Source organism: Cervus canadensis, chromosome 3 (assembly GCF_019320065.1).
Source record: "Cervus canadensis isolate Bull #8, Minnesota chromosome 3, ASM1932006v1, whole genome shotgun sequence".
Classification (NCBI taxonomy): domain Eukaryota; kingdom Metazoa; phylum Chordata; class Mammalia; order Artiodactyla; family Cervidae; genus Cervus; species Cervus canadensis.
Genome location: NC_057388.1, coordinates 97,668,887 through 97,689,938, shown reverse-complemented (window position 1 = coordinate 97,689,938; position 21,052 = coordinate 97,668,887). Strand labels below are relative to the sequence as shown.

General features: G+C 46.5%; 1 protein-coding gene across 2 annotated transcripts in view; it reads left to right on the top strand.

The window, feature by feature from the left end:
* The window catches only part of HIPK2 (homeodomain interacting protein kinase 2), a 208,084-nt gene that overhangs the window by 45,180 nt on the left and 141,852 nt on the right, over positions 1–21,052 (top strand). For both annotated transcript variants that reach the window (XM_043463855.1, XM_043463856.1), the window contains exon 2: positions 17,569–18,652. In XM_043463855.1, coding sequence (XP_043319790.1) covers positions 17,569–18,652 — 1,084 coding nt within the window. The remainder of the gene's footprint in view (positions 1–17,568; positions 18,653–21,052) is intronic.

The following is a 21,052-nucleotide window of genomic DNA, read 5'->3' as shown; positions in this document are numbered from 1 at the left end:
GTAGAGAACCCACTTGCCAGTGCAGGAGACATAAGAGACACAGATTCAATCCCCGGGTCAGGAAGGTCCCCTGGAGAAGGGCATGGGAGCCCAGGCCAGTATTCCTGCCTGGAGAATCCCATGGACAGAGGAGCCTGGTGGGCCACAGTTCATGGGGTCGCAGAATTAGACATGACCTAAGCAACTTAGCTTGCACGTACAGAAGAAAACATTAGACTATGTATATTTTATTTCATCCTTTTAAATATTCTATTTTTGTGTTTTTAATAAACATAATAGTAAAATAGAAGTATATAATTTATTAAAAATAAATATCACATGTGTTAGGAGTGTTCAGTTTTTTTTTTTTTTTACTGATTGTCAATCAGAAACGCTTAGGTCATAGTTTATACAGTAGACACAAATGTGCGATGAGTATGTTGTACGTAGAAAGTGACTTCCATTTATGACCTGGAGCAATGCTTTTTAAAAAAAATTTTTTTTCAAATCGAAGTAGAGTTGAATTACAGTGTTTTGAGTGTACGGCAAAGTGATTCAGTTATACATATATATTCTTTCTCAGATTCTTTTCCATTATAGGTGGTTATAAGATATTGAATATAGTTCCCTGTGCTATACAGTAGGTTCTTGTTGTTTATTTTATATATAGTAGCGTGTAGGAATCGTGCCTTTCATTCAAACGTTACATGGAAAAGAAATGCAATACATTTTTAAGGTTAAGTAGGTAAAAATATGGGCTTCCCAGGTGGCGCTAGTGACAAAGAACCCACCTGCCAGTGCAGGAGACGTAAGAGACACAGGCTCGACCCTGGGTCATGAAGATCCTCTAGAGGAGGGCACGGCAACCCACTCCAGGATTCTTGCCTGGAGAATCCCATGGACAGAGCCTGGCGGGCTACAGTCCATAGGGTCACAGAGTCAGAATGACTGAAGTGACTTAGGTTGCATGCACAGGTAAAAGTAGAGTTTTTATCTCAATCTTCTGAATCCATCCAGTTTCCTCTGTGTCTTCCTCAGAATCCTTGGAAGTTGCTTTTTTCCTAACCAGACCTCCCTTTCTGTGGGGAACAGCATTTGAGACAAGTGACAAATGAGCTCTTATCCCATTTCATCATGTGTTTGCCTTGTCCAGTCATTCAGAAATAGCGTACCGAGTCCTCGTCCAGCCAGGCATGGTGCTGAGGAGGCCCCTGGTACCATGTGAGCTCCGTCCATCACAGCCAGCCATGCATCAGCCGGGCTGCATGTTCCTGGGCCTCAGCCAGCCGGCTGACCTCTCCTTTCTCCTCTGTCACCAACACAGAGCTCACCCTGGGCCAGACTGCGCTGTGAGCGTGACACTGACGCCTCCCCTTCACGCCAGGACCCTGAGAGGCACCCATTTCAGAGATGAGAAAACTGAGGCTCAGAGAGGCTGCATCACTTGCTGAGACCTTGCAGCCAGCAAGCAGCAGAGCCCGCATCTGACACAGTGGCCAGGAACTCAGAAATAACCTGAAATGAGCCTTCGGAACACAAACCCTGTTGAGCTGGGACCAGCTATGTCACCAGCTGCCATCCTCTGTGCCCCAGAGCAGGACACATGAGAGCTTTCTGACGTCTTCGCTGCGCTCCGGGGGGGACGGGGCAAGACCGGGTGTCACCGGAATGGGTACCTCCCCTCAGGCCGTGTGCCAATGGCTGGCACTGTGGGGTTGCTGGGTCATAACGACACCAGGACTGGTTTGATGACAGTGACTCACAGCATAAAAATGTCCTTGCAGTAGCCCAAAAAACCCGCTACCATCTACACGGTGTAGAACGGGCTGTTGGTCGCCTGGCCAAGGGATCCCTGTACCAGCTGATTTTTATATCTGCATCATCCGCACACAAATATTGTAAATAATATTGTGCTGCATTTTTATTATGCTTTATAGTTTACAAAGCACATCTCAGTGTTGCTTTATTATTCCACCTATGCTCACAATACCATTTCACTGCAGTCTGTTTTCTCACTTTTTCCCCATCTTTCATTTCTCTTTCCTTTTCCTCTTTCCTGACCTTTCTCCCTTCCAGCATCCCAGCCTGCTTTCCCCACCATTCCTCCGGTTTTTCTTTGCTTTGCACTGTCAGGAAATGCTTCTTCTCTCTCTCCCAAATTGATCGCTAGTTGAGTTTCATCAGATGTCACTTTTAAAGGCAACTGAGAGTAATGAAAAAATTCTCTAAGGAGCAAGGGAGCTGTAACATAGAGTTACTGTTGTAAACAGCGGTCACCATTTAAATCAAGTAATGATTATATTACTGGGCTTTTAAGAGGAGGAAGGAAGGAATTTGGTCTCTGAAGAGAACCCGGGGAAAGAGTTCCATGCACTTGGCCTCATGGGCATGGCTGGGTCTGGATGTGGTGGTTAATGGTGGTTTAGTCGCTAAGTCATGTCCAACTCTTGCAAGCCCATGGACTGCTGCCTGCCAGGCTCCTCTGTCCATGGGATTTTCCAAGCAAGAATACTGAAGTGGGTTACCATTTCCTTCACCAGGATCTTCCCCACCCAGGGATCGAGCCCTGGTCTCCTGCACTGCAAGTGGGTTCTTTACACACTGGGCTACCAGGGGATCTGGATGACATCTTCACAAAGTTTTCTTTGCAGGTGGATAGCAGTCTTACGAGCTAAGTGTTCAAAGAAATACAGAAACCCAAGTACAAGAGGCAGCGAGCTACAGGTGTTGCACTGAGCGTGGGATGCCCTGGTTTCTCTGAACGACAGCAAGAAGCTGAGGTTTCTTGAGAGGGCAGGTGTGAGGAAGTGTGGCGGGGACTCCTTAACTGTCACTTAGCTGGTGAGGACAGACTGAATTTTTCTCTGCCTTCCGGAGAAGTTGTATGGTTGTAAAGTCACACGTCGACATGAAGAACAAGTATATTTGTTCAAAGAGAGGGAGTGTTTAGCACCACCCCCCACCCCAGGACCTCAGTACCAAAACTGAGATGGGGCTTTAGACTGAGGAGGCGTCTACTGTCTTTCAGCTGGGAGGTGGCGAAGACAGGCTGTCAGGGCAAACTGCCGTTCGGCCAGTGTGACTCTGCAGTTGTTATAAATACTTTATCACAGCTTGAGCACAAACATGTTTCTTCAGTGAAATGCATCTTGAATTATATTCCAGAGGGTATGCGTTTCTGAGGACTGCTGTAGCAAAGTGCCACAAACTGGGTGACCTAAACCAACAGGTACTTATTCTCTCAGTTCTGGAGCCTGCAGGTTGGAAACCAAAGTGTCAGCAGGGCCAGGCTCCCACCAAGAATCTAGGCAGAAGCCTTTCTTGCCTCTTCCCAGCTTCTGGGGCACGCTCCAGCCAGCCCCAGCATCCCTCGGCTGGCAGCTGCATCCCTCCAGGCTCTGCCTCTGTCTTTATAGGGCATTCTCTGTGTGTGTCTTCTCCTTTTCGTATAAGGACACCAGTCTTATTGGATGAGAACTCACCTTAACACCTTAACTTGATTGTACCTGCAGAGAGCCTGTTCCTAGATAAGATGGTGATATCAGGTACTGGGGGTTAGGACTCCAACATATCTGCTGAGGGGATACTTACTAATATAATTTACCTAGAGTAACAGAGCAGCATAGAATAATGTGTGTGTGTATGCACACTCAGTCATGTCTGACTCTTTGCAACCCCATGACTGTAGCCCGCCAGGCTCCTCTGTCCATGGAATCTCCCAAGGCAAGAATACTGGAGTGGGCTGCTATTTTGTTCTCCAAATATAGAGTAACAGATATACATAAGTTGTTGGGTATAAAAGAGTTGGCAGCAGCGCTGTAATAAGAAGAGCAAAATGAAAAAGAGTAAAATAGATTTTCAGTTTTGATCCTGAGTGCGCCAAATATTTCTGAAGTGAAAGCTAGTTTCACAAGACAAGTTTGTTGTGGGCTGGGTAAGGGATGGATACCCATGGGTACCCATGGGATGGGTAAGGTTAAGTAAAATGCATAATTGGGTAAGAGGTGTTTAAGAATAACTACTTTATTTGGCCTGAAAGAGGGAAAAAAATAAAAAGCCTACCAGATTTTTAGTCTTGATTTGGACTTGCTAAACCATTTCTGAAGAACAAGCAAATTCAATTGAAGGCTTCCCTGAGCATCACCAGACATAGGGGTGGCCCTGAAAAACAGAAGTGCTTCATCCTCACCTAGTCTGTGACTGATTTATCTCTTGAGTGTACTCAGGTCTCCTTCAGAAATGTTTGCACACCCAGAACCAGAGCTAGAGGGACTTTCCTAGTGGTCCAGTGGCTTACACTCCACGCTCCCAGTGCAGTGGGCCCAGGTTCAATCCTTGGTTGGGGATCTACGTCCCACATCACAGCTAAGAGTTCTCATGCCGCAACTAAAGGTCCTGCATGCCACAACGAAAATTAAAGATGCTCTGTGCCAGCTGGTCAAATAAATAAAAATAAATGTTTTTTTAAAAAGAAACTAGAAACTTAGTTTACTCTCCCATTTTGGTGTTATTAATTTGTGACGTTCAATTCTCTTTTATACCAGAATGACTGCCATTATTCCTTGATACACATTGCAGAGATATTCCTGCATGACTTTTTTTGGAAGCCCTGCACAAGTCACCTAAACTTATGCAGAATTTAATTTAAAGTATTTACTTAGCTTTTGCTTGTATAATATTTAACTAACTGACATCCCCTCTGGGGTCCTTTGAGGCAAGACATAGGGAAGTCGCAGAGTGGACTGTCTTGTCTCCAAGGAGGGAGAAACAAAGAGAGTTCTTAGAATATAATGACAATATGTCCTGAGAAAGTTACACTGTAGCAAAATGCTTTTGGTTTCCTTAAACCTACCATTAAGTGTGGAATTGTCTCCCCACCTGTAAAAACTCATGTGTTTAATTCCTAACCCCAGGACCTCACAAGGTGACTTCAGTTAAGGGAGGTCTTCACGGAGGTGGTCAAGTTACAGATTGTTGAGCCTGGGCCCTCGGCAATGAGAACGCCAAGTCCTAACCACTGAATCTCCAGGGAGTTCCCTTGAAAACAGAGTTTTTGAGTTTTGAGTGTATATATGTGTGTGTGTGTGTGTGTCTGTGTGTGTGTATAAAATTTGTTTTCCTCTCATTGATCTTCCAGTTTCCTAAAACAAGCATGCATGTTTTATCGTATCTTTCTTTCCTTCACCAGAATTCTCTTGGATTGGCAATTTTCAGATTGCTTATGAACTCTTGGTAACATGGCCTCTAGCTAATCAATTTGTAGGCTGCGTGTACTTACCCACAACAGTGAAAGGCTGGTGTATCCACCGTGATTTATGGCTTAGTCCCAAGCAATGAGGCAGAGACATAGAAAGGGGAATTGGGGAGGCACGAAGCTTTCAGAGGTGAAGTTGGCGACTTTCAGAAAGAGAAAGTCAGTCTGAACATGGAGAAGGGCTGATTTGGATGAGTAAGGAGCCAGTAGGTAGATAGGTATGTGGAGAATTTGCAAACGGTAGGAAGAGGATACTTTCTCAACTGAAGAAACACAGCTTATGGTAGAATTTGCAGATTCAAAGAAGATGACGTAAAGGAGTTTGAATCCTAAGAGAATCCTATTTCTTGGGAAAACAAGGAGCATAACACGGTGCATTTGGTTCTTTTCCCAGGGGAGCACCCCTTCTTTCTCTCCTCCTGACCCTGTGGGGGGGAAGAAATGGGGTGGTGGCTTATTCTCAGCCAGGCCCTGTAGCCCTTTTTCTGTTCCCTTAATTGTTTGTTTGTTTGTTTGTTTCATCGTTTTATCCTTGACGTCTCCGTGTGACTCATAGTGTTTGACAACGTCTCTGCCCCCAAGGATTACTTTATTTGCCATCTGTTCTACTTTCTACACCGTTTCTCCTGGGGAGCAGCTTTTCCCATGTGGATTCCATGCTCATAGATGTGTTGGGGACAGCCCTCAGGTCAGCGACCCCTTGCCCATTCTCCTATCCTCATTTTTCTCCTGGTACCTATAGAACATCTCCGCTCTGTCATTACTAATCCTACAGTGAAATCTCTCCCAAACCAAGCTCTCCCTACTGGACTCTGCTCTCATCTTTGGCAACACCGGTTCCAGTCGTGAAACATGAACCTTTGATTTCAGTCTTTTTCCCTTCCCTTTCCATATTTTTGTCTCTCTGACCTGCTCATCTTTGTTGAGCCATATTTTGGGCTCCACCCCTTTGCCCTTGGGCTTGTGCATGGACCGGTTCAGGGTCACCTTGCCCTCTTCCGCCTCTGATTCATGCTGTACAGGCTGAGCCCATCTTATTGATTTCCATTCTCTTTCCAAATGGTTTATCTTCATTTGAGATTCAACTCAGCAAATGGGAAGTAGATGCTTGATCGTCAGTGACCAGCAGCTCCTGACACTGTGACTTTGGTAAATTCAGCACTTCCTTGTCTCAGAGTTTCAGTATGGAGGGTCGAACGCTGAATATTTCAACTTAGCTCTCCTCTCACTGCTTGTCATTCAGCTTGTTTGAAAACACACTTCATTACCCCGTGCCCTAAGAGAAGCAACACTTTGAGACCACCTCCCGTCCTCAGTGTCACCATCCGTGGAACCCCACTCCTTTCGGCCCCCAGACGTTTATATTTGATTGCTCCCTCGCCTTTGCCCTTTCGTCCCATCCATCAGTGTGTCTTGCCTCTCTTCTCTGCACAGTCTTGTTTCTGCTGTTTTCTTTCTGTTCTTTCAGGCAGTTCTTTAGTCCAGGTCCTCACTGCTGGGAAAGCCCAGGTCAGCTCACCCAAGACCAGTGTTCTGTCCACTATGCCACTATGCATCAGAGAAGTGAAGTTTACCTCTTTCAGGAGGTAAATTTATGTGAATAGTTTTGAATGGTTGTATTTCTCCAGTGTCATCCTAACCAGAGGATAGAGAAATGCTAGTGACTTGGGAGCACTGTTGTGGGGTGCATTGATTTCCCAGGTGGTGTGCAGTCAGCCTACCCCCTACTTTAGATCAGTCTCCTCTCACACATCAGGTTTCATTTTTTCTTGGCTGTTATGGTACCTGTCCCCTTAGTTGGTGCTTTGACTCCAAGACTCTAAAGCATGAAAAAGAAGAAAGGGTTAACAGCACGGATTTGTGAGTCAGGCAGACCTCAGTTCAGATCCCAGCCCTGCTGGTAGTGGTAGAATGAGCTTGGACAAGCTAAATCATCTCCCTAAACTCAACTTGGACTACCGTGGTGGCTCAATTGGCAAAGAATTTGGCTCCAATGCAGGAGGCCTGGGTTCAATCCCTGGGTCCGAAAGATCCCCTGGAGAAGGGAATGGTAACCCACTCCAGTATTCTTGCCTGAAGAATCTCCATGGACAGGGGAGCCTGGTGGGCTACATACCATGGGGTCACAAAGAGTCAGACGTGACTGAGCAACTAACACACTTTCACACTCAACTTACCTGTCTTTAAAATGGGAAATGCAGGAGAAGGAAATGGCAACCCACTCCAGTATTCTTGCCTGGAAAAGTCCATGGACAGAGGAGCCTGGCAGGCTGCAGTCCATGGGGTCACTTGACTGAGCATGCATGCATGAGGGTGGAGGGAGATGGGTTGGTAGCAATAAACTGGTAGAACTAAAAAAAATAATAAAAAAAAAAAAGTGAAATGCACCTGACCTTACAGTTGTGAGGTATGCACACCTAGAGTCTGACACAGAGCAAACCCAGTCACAACAGTTGCTCTCCAGCTTGTTAATTGCATGTTAGATGATAGTAAAGTGAGTATCTAGTGGTAGGGCTTCACACCAGCTTTTTCAGTATTTAAAAATTACTTCTAGAAGGTTGAAGTTATCAGAAGATGACAATTCTGGATAAGTAGACTGTTGGGGCACCAGTGTAGACTAGTAGTTATGTTGGGAATGAGCATTTGTTAATGTATGACTACTAGTAAAAACTCCTAAGTTGCTGTTTCCAAGCAAAGCCTCATCTTCCTGAGGGCAGGGGCCATAGTGCTGGCTGCAAGCTCCCAATGCCCAGTCAGCAGGAGCTGGAACACTGCCCTTCAAAAGACACATCTTTCTCACTGCAGCTCAATTCTTATTTTACCTCCCCTGTAAACGCTTGCCTGTTTAGCCCATGGTGATTCCCGCCTCTGAACTCCTGTTGCGTTTATTTTGGCAAGTTGCTTATGTTGATCAGAATTGGCAGATGTCCTTTTTACTTTGCATTGACCTTGGCAACCCCATGAGATTTTAAGCTCCTTTAGCACAGAGCCAATGTCTTAGATATCTTATGCTTCCTTTTGTACCCAATTCCAGCCTTTTTATAGAGAGAACCCTTAATGGAATCAGTAGTATTGTGATTGTCCTTATTGATAAAGAATTCTGTAGAGCTTGTGGTTGATTCTAAACTGAGTTCTGGTGATAGACTATACATTTAACGTTATACAGCTAGCAGATAATTAGACTTTGATGGAAAACTATATACAAGTTTCACGGACATTTAGTATACACTGTTTTGGAAATATATCATTTAGAAATGGGCTAACCTGAAATTATTTTTGTACTTGTGAAATAGAAACTTGACAAGCAGGATTACTGTCATTAAAATTTTATGAATAATGTTATATATGTCAATGAAGAAGTTTTTTCTGTTAGCTTTCAACCCCCAGAGGCATCAAATTATGGTAATCAAGGATTATACTGATTAACTCTTTTGTAAGTGTTTTTAAATGTCCATTCTGATGCATTTTTCTAACATTCATATATTTTTTATATTTTTTGAAATATTCTGTGATTTTATTATGTCTTATGTACATAATGTGATTCGTAAGAGAGAGCTAGCAGTCAGCTAGGTATGGGAATTAATCCATCCTTTGAGTTCTGGATTCCAAAAAAAAAGAAGAGGTCTGTAGCTTCTATCGAATGCTATTTGGTAGAAGCTTGTGTCCGAAGGACTATAAAAGTGGTGAAGCTGGCACCTTTTAAACTAAGGTGTTTTCTTTTTTCCCCTAGGTTTTTGTTATTGTTGTTGTTGTTACGTCATGTGGTTTGCAGGATCTTGGTTTCCCTGACCGGGGATCAAACCTTTGCCCCCTGTAATGGAAGTGTGGACTCTTAACCACTCGCCCACCAGGAAATTCCCAAACTAAGATGTTTGTGATTCCATTCTCTTTAATGATGTAACTGGATTCTGGGTGGTGATCTGCAACACCAAAATCAAACTTTACATCCTGATAAAAATGGTGCCACTATTTGGCTTGTAATTCCTTCCCTTGAGCTTTGAGAGATTCCAGTGCAATTGAATTCAGTTTAATTTTTTTTTTTTAATCATAATTGAACCCTCACTCATCCCTGTAGTTTCACCAGAGTCTGATCTTCCAGTAGATAATTTTGGGGTGGTGAAATGAAAAGGAAATGTACTCAGATGTGAAGCAACTCTTCAGTTCATCTAATTGTGAAATATAAAATTATGAAGAAACTAAGCAAATAAGTGGGGAAAAATGAACTAAATAAGCCAATCCTTTAACAAATGACCTTTTAAAAATGCTTGTGACTTAAGAGCTCAGAAAGATCATGAAAATTTTTTAAACTATCCTTTTTTTTTTAAGGTGGAAAAAAATTATTCTTCACCCTAGAAAAATAAATTTCTCATTGAACTATTAAGACAAAGAAGGCACGTAGAATTACCCAGGTTTGAACTTCTGGGGCCAGGGTCTGTTTTTTCCACTTTATTATAGGTGCCTAAACCCATCACTTGACTTCCTAGTTTTCAAACTAGGACCTTTGTAAGAATGAAAGTAGGGCGGGTGCCCTCATTAATCGAATTGTTGTAACAGGGGTAATTCCAGATTGTCCCAAAGTCAGACGTATGTTTACTCTGTTCATGAAAAATCTGGCCTGGAGCCTGGTACATACTAGGTGCTCAAGACTTTAACTTCTGGAGAATCATGAGACTCCTAAGTAATAGGGTTTGTAATCAAGTGTGATCACATCTATGGACATAAATGGCCTCTAACTTCCCTGGTGGCTTAGGCGGTAAAGATCCACTTGCAATGTGGGAGACCTGGGTTCAATCCCTTGCACGGTGTAAAGAACCTGCCAAAGCAGGAGACACAAGAGACGGATTCAATCCCTGGGTCAGGAAGATCCCCTAGAGTAGGAAATGGCAACACACTCCAGTATCGTTGCCTGGAAAATTCCATGGACAGAGGAACCTGGCTGTCTCTAGTCCATGGGGTTGCAAAGAGTCGGACATGACTGAGCGACTGAGCACACACATTTAAAAATAGTTTTTTGAAGTGCAGACTTATATGCATGCTTTTAAAAAAACATTTATTTATTTATTTGACTGTGCTGTGTCTTAGTTACAACATGTGAAATCTAGTTCCCCAACCAGGGATCGAACCTGGGCTCCCTGCATTGGAAACAGAGTCTTAACCACTGAACCACAAGGGAAATTCCACATGATTTTTTTTTTTAATGCAAAATGAGGATGTGAATAAAGTGACCAAAAGAGAGCCCAATGCTTTTCTCTGCCTTTAGCATACAGGCTGTCAAAAATGCACCCTAAGTATCAGGAGCCTGGATTTGTTTGGGGTGTGTGAGAGGTCTTTTGTCTTTGTTGGTAAGAAGAAATACCTTCTTACAAGTCATGGGCTTTAATTCTGCTGACTGTAGGATGTATCTTAATGCCCATTTTATAGGGGCTATATTTCATTTGCCCCATGCAAGGAAGAATATATTACATGCAGTTGTATTAGTTGACTTAAAGTTTAATAAATTTAAGTGCCTCTTAGTGGTCACTTTTATAACATCCACATAAACTTGTATCAGTAACATTAAAAAGCACACAAGGCCCTGATGAATATCTAATAGTCAGTGTTGATGATTTTGACCTCGTTATGAGACAGATGGTAACAGGGCTATGCCTTTTAGAAGCCGGAGTTCTAAATTATGGTGCCTGGCTGTGCATTCATTTGAGTGACAGTGCGACCATCATGTCAGGAGTTACCTTGGGAGGCTACGCAGGCTTTCGTGGATTGGTCTGGCTCTCGTGGCCCCTCTAGGGAGCAGGTGTTGAATTTTGCAGATTTATCCTACAGTGATTTCCCAGGTCCCTCCTCATGAGCTCAGAACCACCCCCCTCACCCTAGTCTCCCGTGGAAGGAGGAGAAAAATTCTCTTTCTCTTCCAAGAGCCAAATAGGAAGGGCAGAGATGACTTAGAAAGCAATTGAGATTGTGCTGTAAGATCAAACCGAAAATGTCCATTAACCCCCCTGCCTTTTCTGAAAAGAAAATCGACCAATAAGGAGGGTGGCAGGCCTTGCAGAGTACAGAGTTCAACACAGAGAGAAATGAAATGAAACAGGACTTGCCTGGTGGCGCAGTGGATAAGAATCCTCCTGCCAACCAGGGGGACACGGGTTTGGTCCCTGGTCCGGGAAGATCCCACAACTTTGTAGCTTTCCTCAGAGCAGCTAAGCCCATTCACTACAACTGCTGAAACCCACATGCCCTAGAGCCTGTGCTCCTCAACAAGAGAAGCTCCGAGCATGAGTAGAGAGTAGACCCTGCTCACTGCAACTAGAGAAAGACCATGCAAAGCAACAAAGACCCAGTGCAGCCAAAAAGAAAAAAAGAAAGAGATGAGAGGAAATAGCTTGAAAACTAAGATCATGGCATCTGGTCCCATCACTTCATGGGAAATAGATGGGGAAACGGTGGAAGCAGTGTCAGAATTTATTTTTTGGGGCTCCAAAATCACTGCAGATGGTGACTGCAGCCATGAAATTAAAAGACGCTTACTCCTTGGAAGCAAAGTTATGACCAACCTAGACAGCATATTAAAAAGCAGAGACATTACTTTGCCAACAAAGGTCCGTCTGGTCAAGGCTATGGTTTTTCCAGTGGTCATGTATGGATGTGAGAGAGTTGGACTGTGAAGAAAGCTGAGCACCGAAGAATTGATGCTTTTGAACTGTGGTGTTGGAGAAGACTCTTGAGAGTCCCTTGGACTGCAAGGAGATCCAACCAGTCCATCCTAAAGGAGATCAGTCCTGGGTGTTCATTGGAAGGACTGATGCTGAAGCTGAAACTCCAGTAGTTTGGCCACCTCATGTGAAGAGTTGACTCATTGGAAGAGACCCTGATGCTGGAAGGGATTGGGGGCAGGAGGAGAAGGGGACGACAGAGGATGAGATGGCTGGATGGCATCACTGACTCGATGGACATGAGTTTGAGTAAACTCTGGGAGTTGGTGATGGACAGGGAGCCCTGGCATGCTGCGATTCATGGGGTCGCAAAAAGACGGACACGACTGAGCGACTGAACTGACTGACTGAGAGTGGGAAACATAAACACGGTCGCCTTCTTCGTCCCCAGCCTTGGGGGATCTGAATAAATCAAATGCAAAAGGTGTGCATTGGGCTCCCTGGGGACTCCATTAATCAGGAGGTTTTGTTCCAGAAAAATATTCTCAAAAAGAAGTGTTTGCATAAGTTTGGTTATTCCTGTAGGATTAAGACTAAGCTATGCAGCTACCAACAGTCTTTTATAAACCCTTATAGGTTGGAGATTTAAAAATAAATTATTGTTGTTGTTATTATTGGAGACTGTCTTTCGCTATATTTTCTTTGAGCAGTTTGCTTTGTAAAGCAAAATGACCTCTGCTAAAGAATAAGGGTAATAAGACTGTATTGGCAAACCTCCAGCTCCAAGATAAGTAAGCTTGGGGATGTAATGTACAATCTGATGACTGTAGTTAACAAGCTGTATGTATTGTATCCTTGAAAGTTGCTAAGAGAGTAAATCTTAAAATGTTCTCACCACACACACACAAAAGGTAAGGTGTGAGGTGATGGAGGTGGTAACTAACCTTATGATTATCATTTTGCAATATCAACGCATACCAAATCATCACGTTGTACACATCAGACTTCCACAATTTCATGTCAGTTACATCTCGTAAAGCTAGGGGGTTGGGAAATAAGACTGTATCAGGACTTGTGACTGGTTCTTAGAACAGTGGCTGCTGATCTTATGAAGGGGCAGCAGTGGCCATACCAGGCCAGGCTGGTGTGGCAAAGGGCATCTCTAGCCATGCAGATCTCTTCTCTGATCCTGGGACTCTGTCACCAGAGACAGCAAATGACAATTTCCACAGTTTTATGCCCCCTGGCTGTCATCCCAGTAGCAAACAAGTCATAAGCCATTCTCTTCCCCTTTGTAAAATTCCACTTCTATACCCTGGCCTTTCCACCAAGATTTTTTGAAACAGTGAAAACAGAGAATAGAATTGCATCTCCTTTATGTAACTTCAGCATGTTTCTTCTGCCACCTCTGACCTCTTCACTGCACAGCCCACCCCCCTCCCCCAGCAATTCCTTGGCCTTAGTCCTCCTGCCTCAAAATACCAAGGATGAAGAAGTTAGGGGCAAGCTTCATACCAGAGAATAAAGGAAATCCTTACTGCTTTGCCTTTTCAGGGATAAAGTTACCAAAAGCCAAGGGATTGGTCATTTATATATTGTATAAAATATCTGAAACAGTTGTTCATTCGCTCAGTCATGTCTGACTCTTTAAGACCCCATGGACTGCCACACGCCAGGTCTCCCTGTCCTTCACCGTCTCCCAGAGTTTGCTCAAACTCATGTCCATTGAGTCAGTGATGCCATCCAAACATCTCATCCTCTGTCATCCCCTCCTCCTCTTGCCTTCAGTCTTTCCCAGCATCAGGATCTTTTCCAGTGAGTTGGCTCTTGGCATCAGATGACCAAAGTATTGGAGCTTTGGCTTCAACATGAATCTTTCCAATGAATATTCAGGGTTGATTTCCTTTAGGATTGACTGGTTTGATCTAGAACAGTATGGTTATTTAATACTGATGTATATAGAATAGACATTTTCTGTGCTATTATAGAATTGAGGGGAAAATGACTTGAACAAAAAGTACAGCAGGATGAAACAGGCTAAGTTTTGAATTCTGAATGAGCAAGCCAGAATAGTCTTGTTAGGCAGAAGGCTGTCTACAGAAGTGTAGTCATGTCACACAAGTAGATAGTGGAGTTCAGGAACCAAACAAGACAGGAAGCCTCTGTCAGATCTATGTGGTCAGGGTCAAGGTAGGGTTCAGAGCAGGTGTTGGGTGTTGGGCTGAGGTTGACCCTGGGAAGTCAGAGCACATCGAAGATGAAGTATAGATAGAACACAGTTGCTGACACCAGAACAGGAGCTACCTAGGCTCTGCCCTGTTTTGGGTGGAAAAGTATAAGCAGGTTTTTCTTTATTCTCCGGAGAGAGGCCAGGTTCCATAGGTACTTGTGACTGGTGATTACTCTGTTGTTAGAGAACTAAGCTCTCCTGGAGGCCTGGTCAGATAGAGTGCTTCATTCTATCAACTGAAGGCCTCCTATATATAACAATTTTGGCTTAATGCTGGGGGAAGAAAAGAAGTATGGGGTGTAAACTGTACCACATGCCCTCTGAATGTAGCCTTGTTATGGAAACATGACTTAAACATGGAAAAAGTTACATAGCACAAAAGCTAAGTCATTCAACTCAAGACAAGATATTCTGCAAGGTAGAAATGAATTTGTGAGCAAATGGGCAGTGCACGTGGTAAGTGGCTTAGAAACGGAGAATTGGGAATATCACTGTGGGTTGGCGGTGTCCGGGGAGAAGAGGCATCTGAATTGTTTCATCTTTGGATAACTTGAGAGAAGTGGTGAAGGCATGCCAGATGGGGGTAGGGGGCGCTGCATAAAGAGCATGGTGTTAGGAAACAAAAGAGACAATCTAGAAACAGTGAGCAGAACAGCTTAGTTAGAACTGAGGGTTCAGGAAGGTTAATAGTTGGAGGTAAAGCCAGCAAAGCAGTTCAGATCAAAATGTGAAGGTGTTAAGAGTCCTCAAATTTATCTTCTAGGCACTAAGGAATCATTGAAAGTTTTCGGACAGAGGAGTGACATGCTTAGAAATGTTCTAGGAAGATAATCCGGTGGCTGAATATGGGCAGATTGGGGGAAGAAAGAGCGCTCAGGTAGGCCAGATGTCTGTGCTTGCTTTGCTCTACTGGAGAGTGATAAATGTTGTCACTGTGGAAGTGGCAGCAAGAACAGAAGCAAAGAGGTGGTTACAAGAGACGTTCTGGAGGATGGAGAAATAAGAGTCCACACCTTCTTGTCCATGGAGGCGAAGAAGAATCATCAAAGGCAAATCCACAGTTTTGGAACCAAGTGACTAGAAGAATATTTTATGAACAGACATGGGGAAATGATCACGGAGGTGAAATGGCTCGATTTTTAGGAAAAGATAGGGAGTTCATCTTTGGAAGATCATCTATGATACTGTAGCAGGAGGCAGAAATAACCTTCCTGGAAGGCACAACAGAGCAGTTGGCCTGTGATGAGCATGTGGGGGTCGCCTGCATAGGGATGAGAGCTTAACTCCAGAGAGAGCAAAGTCCAAACACTGGCGATGCCCGCATTTTAAAGGAGGAGGAGGAAGCAGCCAGCACAGTGTGCGATCAGATGTGGGATGGGGAGTTTACAGATTCACAGGGCACACAGATAAGAGCATCAAGAAGGAAGTCGTGGTCAGCAGTGTCAGATTGGTCAGTTGTCAAGAGGGCAAAGAATAGAAGCTGAAAAAAGGCTGTTTATTGGGCAGTTAGGAAGTTGTTTACCTTTACGAGGGCACTCCTCTCCAGGGTGTATGTGTGCACGGGTGGAGAGGGATTAAGGAGTGAGCCTTGAAGACAAGGGAGCATCAACCACTGATTACAGGTGAGAAGAAGGGAAGGATCAAAAGGGACAGATTCAGCTGGTACTCCCCTTCTGAGCTGAGAGTGTCCATGTGCACAATGTGAAGGCAGAAGAAAAAGACTGTCGTTGATTCTTTTGGCAAAACTGTATTAAGTACCTGCTAAGAACTTGGATCCAGTTAACACAGAGAAATTGAAAAGCGAAAGAGAACAGACCATGGAGGGAATTCAAAAGGAAATGGGAGAGGCTGAATCCTGAGAATTCGGGCAACTTTTAGTGTCAGAACAGGGAGACCCTTCTCCTGAGACCGGAAAGATGGAAGAGAGGATGGAGGGCAGGGATAAATTCAGGGGTGTTTCGAAATGAAGAGAATAGACGTGGAAAGCAAGGCTGCTGGCCTCAGGCTTCTGGACTATGTGGAACGTGGGTTGTTGCTGAGGGAAAAGGTAGATGAGATCAAAGGGAAAATGTTAAATAACCACCCACAGGCAATGCTAGGGGGTCGGAAAGACACACACACTGGGATCACTTAACACCGATGGTGCTCCAGAGAAGCCACACTTTCTGTGTGCTTTTATAGGAAATGTCTCTTAACTACACTTTAGAAGATGGGCAGTGTTTATTTCTGCTTTTACCTGTAAAGACTTACCCTTCCTCATCGCCTCGTTACTTTTCCTTAATTCATTGTCTGAATTTTTGTCTGTGTCCAGCATATCCATAGTTACAAATTGCACAGCTATTCCATAGTTATGGTCTTCTAGATTACTGAGGTTCCTTAAATTGTGGGTGAGGTTTTGATATGAAATAATAATACTTTCTAGATAAATTGATCGATACATGACTTTAGCAGGAAAAGAGAGTAAATAGAGCCCATGAATTATGCTACCCATTCCCCCAGCCTCCCCCTCCCCCCCCAAAAAAAGTTGATAAAATGATTCAGACTATCTCAGTGAAAACGTCAGACCAACTGCTGGTCGATTCAGCCCTACAGAATGATTTAAGGGGACTAAGACACCAGGGGGTAATTATGGTTCATCCGGAAGCTAGCAGATCACGAGTGGCTCCGTGATTGGACCTGTGTGGGAAGCTTTTTCCTCAAATGAGCAAGCCTGACACTTGCAGGGCCTGTGTATGGCCAGGGAGTACTGGAACCGTGTGAGACAACTAAGTATACGACAGGTAACCGGGCCGCCTGAGGCAGCCTTCAGTTTTAACTGGGTTGCCACCCGGTGAGAACTGAGGAAGAATTTGTTTCTATTGCAGACAATATTTATTAGAAAAAAACCCAACATGGTGAACTAAATTCTGGTATTCTAATTCCATCTCTGAGATTTGGCCGTATTCCCACCCTACGAGTCTTCTGGAACTCCTCGGGCCCACAGGCTTAGTGACCAGACTGTGCTTCTGGGTGGAATAGATTCGATTTTCCAACCTTTTTTTTTTAAAATTCATTTATTTTTTGGCTGCGCTGGGTCTTCATTGCTGCATGCGGGCTTTCTGAAGTTGCGACGAGTGGGGGGCTCCTCTCTAGTTGCGGTGCTCGGGCTTCTCATTGCGGTGGCGTCTCTGGTTGTGGAGCACAGGCTCTAGGGTGTGCAAGCTTCAGTAGTTGTGATGCATGGGGTTAGTCACTCCGCAGCATGTGAGATCTTCCCCGACCAGGGATCGAACTGGCGTCCCCCTGCGTCGCAAGGCACATTCTTCACCCCCGGACCACCAGGGAAGCCGCTTCGCCCTTGCTTTGAAGTGGGAAGACAGTATTCTCTAGGACCCGTGCCGCCGGTCAGAACCCAAGGGGCCGTGTCGCGTTCATTCACGCAACGGCAACTCATATATCTCTTTCTCCCCCCTCAGGTATGGCCTCACATGTGCAAGTTTTCTCCCCTCACACCCTTCAATCAAGTGCCTTCTGTAGCGTGAAGAAACTGAAAGTAGAGCCGAGCTCCAACTGGGACATGACCGGGTACGGCTCCCACAGCAAAGTGTACGGCCCGAGCAAGAACGCGCCACCGTCCCAGCCAGCCGCCGCGACCGTCAGCGCCTCCCTGCCCATCCCCAACCCCAGCCTCCCGTACGAGCAGACCATCATCTTCCCAGGAAGCACCGGGCACATCGTCGTGACCTCAGCCAGCAGCACTTCCGTCTCCGGGCCCGTCCTCGGCGGACCGCACAACCTCATGCGTCGCAGCACTGTGAGCCTTCTTGACACCTACCAAAAATGCGGACTCAAGCGGAAGAGTGAGGAGATCGAGAACACGAGCAGCGTGCAGATCATCGAAGAGCATCCACCCATGATCCAGAACAATGCGAGCGGGGCCACCGTAGCCACTGCCACCACCTCGACTGCCACCTCCAAAAACAGCGGCTCCAACAGCGAGGGGGATTACCAGCTGGTCCAGCATGAGGTGCTGTGCTCCATGACCAACACGTACGAGGTCTTAGAGTTCCTGGGCCGAGGGACGTTCGGGCAAGTGGTCAAGTGCTGGAAGCGGGGCACCAACGAGATCGTGGCCATCAAGATCCTGAAGAACCACCCGTCGTACGCCCGCCAAGGCCAGATCGAGGTGAGCATCCTGGCGCGTCTGAGCACAGAGAGCGCTGACGACTACAACTTCGTCCGCGCCTACGAGTGCTTCCAGCACAAGAACCACACGTGCTTGGTGTTCGAGATGCTGGAGCAGAACCTCTATGACTTTCTGAAGCAGAACAAGTTCAGCCCCTTGCCCCTCAAGTACATTCGCCCGGTCCTCCAGCAGGTCGCCACCGCCCTGATGAAACTGAAAAGTCTAGGTCTTATCCATGCCGACCTCAAACCGGAGAACATCATGTTGGTGGATCCATCCAGACAGCCGTACAGGGTGAAGGTCATCGACTTCGGTTCCGCCAGTCACGTGTCCAAGGCTGTGTGCTCCACCTACCTACAGTCTAGATATTACAGGTAAGGCCGTCTGCCCTGAGATAAGAGATGCTGAATGCCCAGCGGCACTCACAAGGCGTGTGCCGTGTTGGTCGCTGCCGGGGAGATAAAATTGCTGCTCTCAGTGGTCATGATTTAGTCGGGAAATTAGGACATGTGCACTTGGAAACGATGATTAGAAGTCATGTGAAAACAGAGCCAAGTAAGATTCTTGGCACAGATGTTCAGAGTTGGGAGGGATTCCTGGCAGGGTGGGGCTGGGGCTAAGAGCAGAGACATGGCAGGGGAGTCAGGTCGTCATGGACAGATAGAACCCAGATGTAGGTGAAGGAGAGAGAGGGACACACATTATGAAGTCGCTCCAGCAAAATGCACAAAAAGACTCACAGCGGACCAGGAGGACTCCCCACCTGGCCAGAACAGAGGATCCATGGAGGGGTGGAAGACCTGATCACAACGATAGGTTGGGACCAGGATGCTGGGGTCTGAGCTACCAGACTACGGGGTTGCAGTTGCGTTTGTAAACATGGAGCAAGCACTGAAGCATTTGCCCAGCAGAGGGTAATGGGATGAAAGTGATGCTCTGAGAAGGTGGCTTTATGTCTCTGTATAAGGAGGAGGCCGGGGGAGGGTCTGTAGCCTGGGGACCAGGCAGCCTGCTCTGGTGATGGGAGAACTCCAGGTTTGGGGTCAGGAGGAGGATTGTAACATCCTTGGCGGAAAATGTGAAACTTCCATTCCTTCACTCAACAAGGATTTATTTCACTTCTTTCATGAGCCAGGCACAGCGCTGGGGACAGGAACACAGCCAGGACAGCAGGGGCAAGGCCCTCACCATCCTGGAGTCTGTAGTATCTATACAGCTTCCCACCCTTGGCTCCGTGTCAAAGTTACCAGCGGGTGGACGGAGCTTTAAAAAAAAAACAAAAAAAAAACACCTGATTTAGGTCCCAGTCTCTGAACGGACGTCTCTGGGGGAGGTGTCCTGCAGGGGTGATTGCGGGTGATTGTCACGGCTCTCCTGGGGCTCCCAGCCCTCAGCCAAGGTTGAGAGGCACCGCTCAGGAGGGACCCAGATGAGAGCACTGGCTCAGGTCAGGGCAGCTCGTTGCTCTACTCACTAAAGTGTGTGGCTAGGCTGGTTGCCTCGTTCTCTTCCTCCTTCGTTCCTGACCCATAAACTGGGTGGGTCCGGGCACCAGCTGTGTGGGGCTGTTGGATGATGGAGCTGGGACATGGCTTGGATGCTCGGCTCTGAGTCCGGCACGTGGTGGATGCCCAGGGCTTGGATAGGAATGGGAGCAAGTAAGTCTGTTCTGGGAGACGGCAGTGGTCTGCGCTTGAGGGAATGTTTGAACGGTCCAAGACTCGTGGAGGTTGGCAAGAAGTGAAACTAAAACCCCCACGAGAAGATGGGGGCTGACAACACATTTAGGAGGTTGACACGTGAGCGGTAAAACCTGAATCCCTCGACTTCATCGTTCCTAGGCCCTGTGGGCCCGGCCCTCGAGGGTGCACATGCTTTCCGCTCACCCATCCGTCCCGGCCACGGAGGAGGTGAGTGTGTCTGAGCCATGTGGGCACAGCCAGCCCATCAACCCATTCTGAGGCCATCCTGGCGCCTCCCCACCTTGTCTGCCCATCTGCCCACCCCTCCACCTGGCCAGATCTTCACAGGTGCCCTCACCCCAGGGTCTCCTGACCCAGCCCAGCCCTCACCCTTGAGTCTCCATCCATGACCTCGCGCCCCCTCCCCTGGATGGTCTGTGGCCACGAGACAGGCATCCCCATGGTCCCCCACTTCCCTCATCTCAGTCCTGACTCAGACAGGTTTGCAGGCCATTCCACCTGTTCCATCCACCACCATCCCCCCATCCCTTCTTGAGCATCCAGGGAGGAGCCTCATGTCCGTGTCCCCTAGGTTTCTGGAGGGGTGAATCCGTATTGCTCACCCGGTTCCTCTCCACTCACCTGCTTCTTAAGCCTCTGTGGTCAGCTGTCGGACCCTCAGCCCCAGAGCCAAGCAGAGAGGGAGGCTGCTGGTGCCGTGGCCGCTGCGGAAGGGGGCCTGGGCCTCCACCCCAGGGGAGGGTGTGAAGGAGGTGGTTGGGCAGGGCTGGGATGGCAGGCGTTCTCTTGAAGTGCCCTTCTCGCAACGTGCAGTCTGGGTGGCATCACGTAGGCTCACCCGCCCGTCTGAGGGATTTTCAGCGCTGTAGCCAGCTCCCCGCCGCCGTTGTCCCTCTACGCTTGGGGGTGCCAGACCAGCATGTCAGAGGCCACTTCTTCCTGGGTCTTGGCCTGAATTTAGGGTGAACTGCAGCAGAGTCAGGATGCTCAGGCTTTTATTATTTTGTTAAGTTGATGCTGTTTAGTAAAGAATACTGGCTTTATTCATGTTTACTAAAAATCAAACCCAGC